This window comes from Mustela nivalis, assembly GCF_964662115.1.
Source record: "Mustela nivalis genome assembly, chromosome: 9".
NCBI classification, from domain to species: Eukaryota; Metazoa; Chordata; class Mammalia; order Carnivora; family Mustelidae; genus Mustela; species Mustela nivalis.
In genome coordinates, this window is record NC_139028.1 from 74,791,842 (window position 1) to 74,796,603 (window position 4,762).

A 4,762-nucleotide genomic window follows, 5' to 3' on the forward strand; every position below is an offset into this window, starting at 1 on the left:
GCTGAGCAGAGAGCCCAATGTGGGGCTCGATCTCAGGACCGTGAGATCATGACCTGAGCCGAAGGCAGAGGCTTAACACACTGAGCCACCCAGGCGCCCCCAAATCCCTTCCGATTTAAACCGTAGATTTTGTTCTCTGCTTTTAAACCAAAGCCTTGTTGATTCCACCAGGATGCCCAGCATTTGTTAATACTCTTCTACATTTTGCAAAATTTGCTTACCATTTCAGTCACATCTCAATTATTCCCTACATCAGTAAGATCTGTTCCCTTCTCTATCATTGTTTTGCATTCCACAAGTAATATTGTAAGTACTTGCTTAGATCTCTGCCTTCCTCATTCAAACATGAATTCTTTGAGGCCAGGATGGGACCTTAGTCCTCAGTGACACAAGGCATACTTTATTTTTTTGAACACCTTTTTAAGTATATTTATTTATTTTTATTAGTAATCTGTATACACAATGTAGTGCTCAAACTCATAACCCCGAGATCAAGAGTCATGTGGTCTACTGACTGAGACAGCCAGGGGCCCACACAAGGCACATTTTCATTGCACATGGAGACGTTGAATTGGACAGCACAGCATATAGAACATTCCCATCATCACAGAAAATTCTGTTGGACAGCATTGATCGAAATAGAGCAGCGTTCTGTGTTATACACTTCTGGAGTATCTTATACTTTTCTTTCATAGTGCTTATCAAAGCTAATAATGAATTAGTGTCTGTCTTTCCTACTAAATTGTAGGCCCCATTATGATAGGAATTGTGTCCATTATGCTTACCAGTGTATGTCCAGTGTCTAATTCAGTAAATGACAAATAATGGACACTAAATTGACATTTGTCAAATAACAAGTGAATGAAATTATATTCTAATAAACGCAAAAATTCTATTCTTTGCAATTTGGGATCTAGACTAGTGTATAGACAAATGCTTTTTCAAGTTTCAGACGACTTTCTGCCTTTCCTTGCTGAGCATTTCTTCTCCTGAAATGAAGAGACAATAGTATCCAGATAGTGGGGATCTGGGGACCTAGTACTTTGGTAATATTAAAAGGATGATGTTCAAATATGGGAGTGAGACATATGATTGAAAAAACATCTTGCATTATTCTTCCTACCCAAGATCAATTTAAACATTTTTTTTTAAGATTTTATTTTATTTATTTGACAGAGAGAGATCACAAGCAGGCAGAGAGGCAGGCAGAGAGAGAGGAGGAAGCAGGCTCCCTGCTGAGCAGAGAGCCCGATGCGGGACTCGATCCCAGGACCCGGGGACCATGACCCGAGCCGAAGGCAGCGGCTTAACCCACTGAGCCACCCAGGCGCCCCTCAATTTAAACATTTTGGTATTACTCATAACACCAGAGAGAGAGAAAAATACTCAGCTTCATTTATTTAAAATTATGATCATTAAATTTTTATTTTGCATCATAAGATGGGAGAGAAGTTAAAAAGTGCAATTTTATTCTTTTATAAATTATGCAAAAACATACTTTAAAAAGAATAAACAATAGAAATAGAATAATTAAAAGAACTTTTAAATGAATTAAAGTAGAATCAAAATAATCAATTAAATTTCAGCCATCATGGCTAGCAATGAATTAGATGTAAATTTTGATGTTTATTAAGCTTAAGAGCTTGAAAATGTTAGCAGCATGTAATATTGTTGCCCTATGCTGTTTACAACAGTGCTCTGGTATATCCATAGTCACTGGGATTTAGCTTTAGTTAATACATCCACATCAGCTTTGTCTGCTTCTCCAAGACTTTTTTGATGGTTCTCAACCAGGACGTTGTCTTCCTTTTTCCGGGGTCTCTGGGACCCAGCATCTCTGTGCACTATTGGAGCTCCAAGGGCAACAAAGTTGTGCACATCCTGCAGCTTCTTCCGCAGCCATTCCACCCTCTCCATGGAGCTCAGGTGTTTGCCCAGATTATGCATGAACTGTATCTCACTCACAGATCTCTTCCTGGAGGGAACAGAAACAGAAAGGACCACTCCATTAGCTCTCCCCTTCCTGATCATAAAGCCAACCTCAGAAATCCAATTCCCATGCCCTCACCATGCAGAAGAGATTACAATACTTACTTAACAGGTTTCCCATCCGATTTTGCAAGAAAACAAATGGCAAACATGACAATCATTACTTTAACCATGTCTTTTGTAGACATCATCTTCACTAAAAGGAAAAGGGAAATGGAAGTATTTAAAAATATTTTTAACATGCCAAACTGTACAATTAAATTTATAGTTAGTTATCCTTACAACCATACAACTGTGCAGAGTGTTACAACAACTAATTGAATTGGTTTTCACGAAAGACTTTTTAGAATTGGCCTCTTTTATTTTACAGATGTATTAGTATATATTATATACTCACATAATTTGACTTAGAAATTAGATGAGTTTTACTTTCTTAAGTATCTTTTTGAGAGTTTTGTGCAAGTTTTAATATATGAGTTTTAAGCCACATGAGGAATGAAGTCTTCCTTTTTAGAATTTCCTCCCACATTTTATGTTGGTTATGATTAAGTGCTTATAATTTACTTGAAAATGCTCTTTCTCTCTCTCTTTTTAAAGATTTTATTTATTAATTTAATAGAGAGTACAAGTGGGGGCAGGGGCAGAGGGAGAGCAAGAAGCAAACTCCCCCCGGGCAGGGAACCCGACCAGGGCTTTGTCCCAGAACCTTGGAAGCTAAAGGCAGGTGCTTAACCAACTGAGCCAACCAGGCACCCCAAAAAATAGCTAATTCTCTTGACCAGATACATTGCTAACATTGTTTATTTACTTAGCAAATTTCTTTTTTCATAAGTCAACTTTATTTCAGGCACTGCAATAATAACCATAAATACCAACTTAATAGGCTCTGATTTTGAGATTTTTAATGAATTCATGTACACTTCTGTCATTAAAAAGAAGGTGTGCATGTATTTTAAAATCATCTAATTAATTACTTGTTTATGGATTTAGAACCTTGGCTCCATATAAAATGCTGTCTATTTTTTCAGCTTTTTAAAAAAAGATTTTATTTGTTTATTTATCAGAGAGAGAGAGAGAGCACAAGCAAAGGAGTGGCAGAGGGAGAGGAAGAAGCAGGCTCCCCACAGAGCAGGAAGCCCGATGCAGGACTCAATTCCAGGACCCTGGGATCATGACCTGAGCTGAAGGCAGCTGCTTAACCAACTGAGACACTCTAGCATCCCTCTTTTTCAGCTCATTTTATTAGTAATTTGTTAGAGTTTAATTGTTGGCACTTTCCTCTTTTGCTCATAAAGCTTTTTATCTCTAAATAGAATAGTCTTACCTTAAGCTGCATTTCAGTAATTGCAAAGCCTATTATTACAGAAGTGCTTTTTCTTAACGCTTGTTAAGAAAATGTTCTCCATGTTAACATACACAGGATGGCTGTGTACTTGTATTTTAAAGGGAAGTCACATAAGAAACATTATAATCTACTGCATTTATTTTCATTCTGCAATATAAAGCTCCTGATGGAGCAACAAATGAAGACTCTTCAGTGGCTTATGCTAGGAAGAGGCACTGTAGCCAGAGGATAGGAGCATTTGTATCTAGCCCTACTTTGTCACATTCACCTAGTGACTTGAAGACATCTCTCCTTGGCTTCCTTGTTCTTAACAAAGGGAAGAGCTTCATATAAGAATGCCATGAAAAAGCAAAGGAACAGTTATAAAACACCCTTAAAATTCATGTATAGTCTTTCAGAATAGCAAATTTGGAAAGATTTTATGTAAAGACATTATCTACCAGCAAAACTGAATTTCTCCAACTACAATGCACAGATTTGAGATTTCTATGAGTCATAAAACAGTCTAGATAAGGATATTCTGCAGGAAAAATGAATTTTAACACAACTTAATACATTTATACTGGTTATTTAAATCAGAATTACTCATTCCTCACTAGACTGTTTTATTTCAAAATTTCAGTAAGATATCATTAGAGCATATCCTGCCAAATTTTAATTATTTTTTGTGTAATTTCAGATGAATTTAGAAAAAGCAAGGCATCTTGAAAGACTTGAAAGACTTAAGAGCATTTTAGCAGCATACATTTATTTTGTAATGTGGCATTATATGTTAAAAGAATTCAAACTGTTCCTTAGTAATTTCCCTTGAACAAAGAGCATTTTTTTGGAAAATAGTACATATTATATAAGTGCTCAATTATGAAAAAAAATCTCCAAAAAATTCTCAAATGAAATTGAAAAGAGAAACTGAAGATTACTCACCACACTATGTCTTGTGACAAGATCTTTCAGGTGTATTGGCAGCTGATGCTTTCTTGAAGTTGAATCAGCTTGTGAACAGCTTATAGACCCTCAGGTGTGACTTTTATATATAGGTCTTCCACTCACCAAGAGCAGCTTTTTTTCTTGTCACAGATGAAGTCATGGCCAATTCTCTGGATTGTAACTATAGGTTCAAAGTCACACACACACACCCCCATTGGGCGGTGCTCATTCCTCTTAAATATTAAATAATTGGATATTACAAGGAAAACAACGTGGGCCTGGGAAAAGGTTTTATGCAAAGATTTCTAACAAATATTGAATTATAATTCTGATTGGATTAATGAATTTGCATTCTAAGAAAGACTGATTTCAAAGATTTATAGTAAAGTTATTGTTTGAAAGTAAAATCTGGAAGTAAGTGTATTGGTTATAACCACACTATTGTTATAATTATTGTGAGGATTATAAAGAATCACATTATGTTATTCTTAGTTTATAAGC

General features: G+C 36.0%; 1 protein-coding gene across 1 annotated transcript; it reads right to left on the bottom strand.

Annotated features, from left to right (window-relative positions):
- Positions 1-1,713: 1,713 nt before the first annotated feature.
- On the bottom strand, positions 1,714-4,476 carry PTH (parathyroid hormone; the record flags this gene model as incomplete). The annotated part of the gene is given in 4 exon segments (XM_082684259.1): positions 1,714-1,975; positions 2,095-2,185; positions 4,385-4,403; positions 4,405-4,476. Coding segments are annotated over 4 exon segments (444 nt in total).
- Between the last annotated feature and the right edge of the window lie 286 nt (positions 4,477-4,762).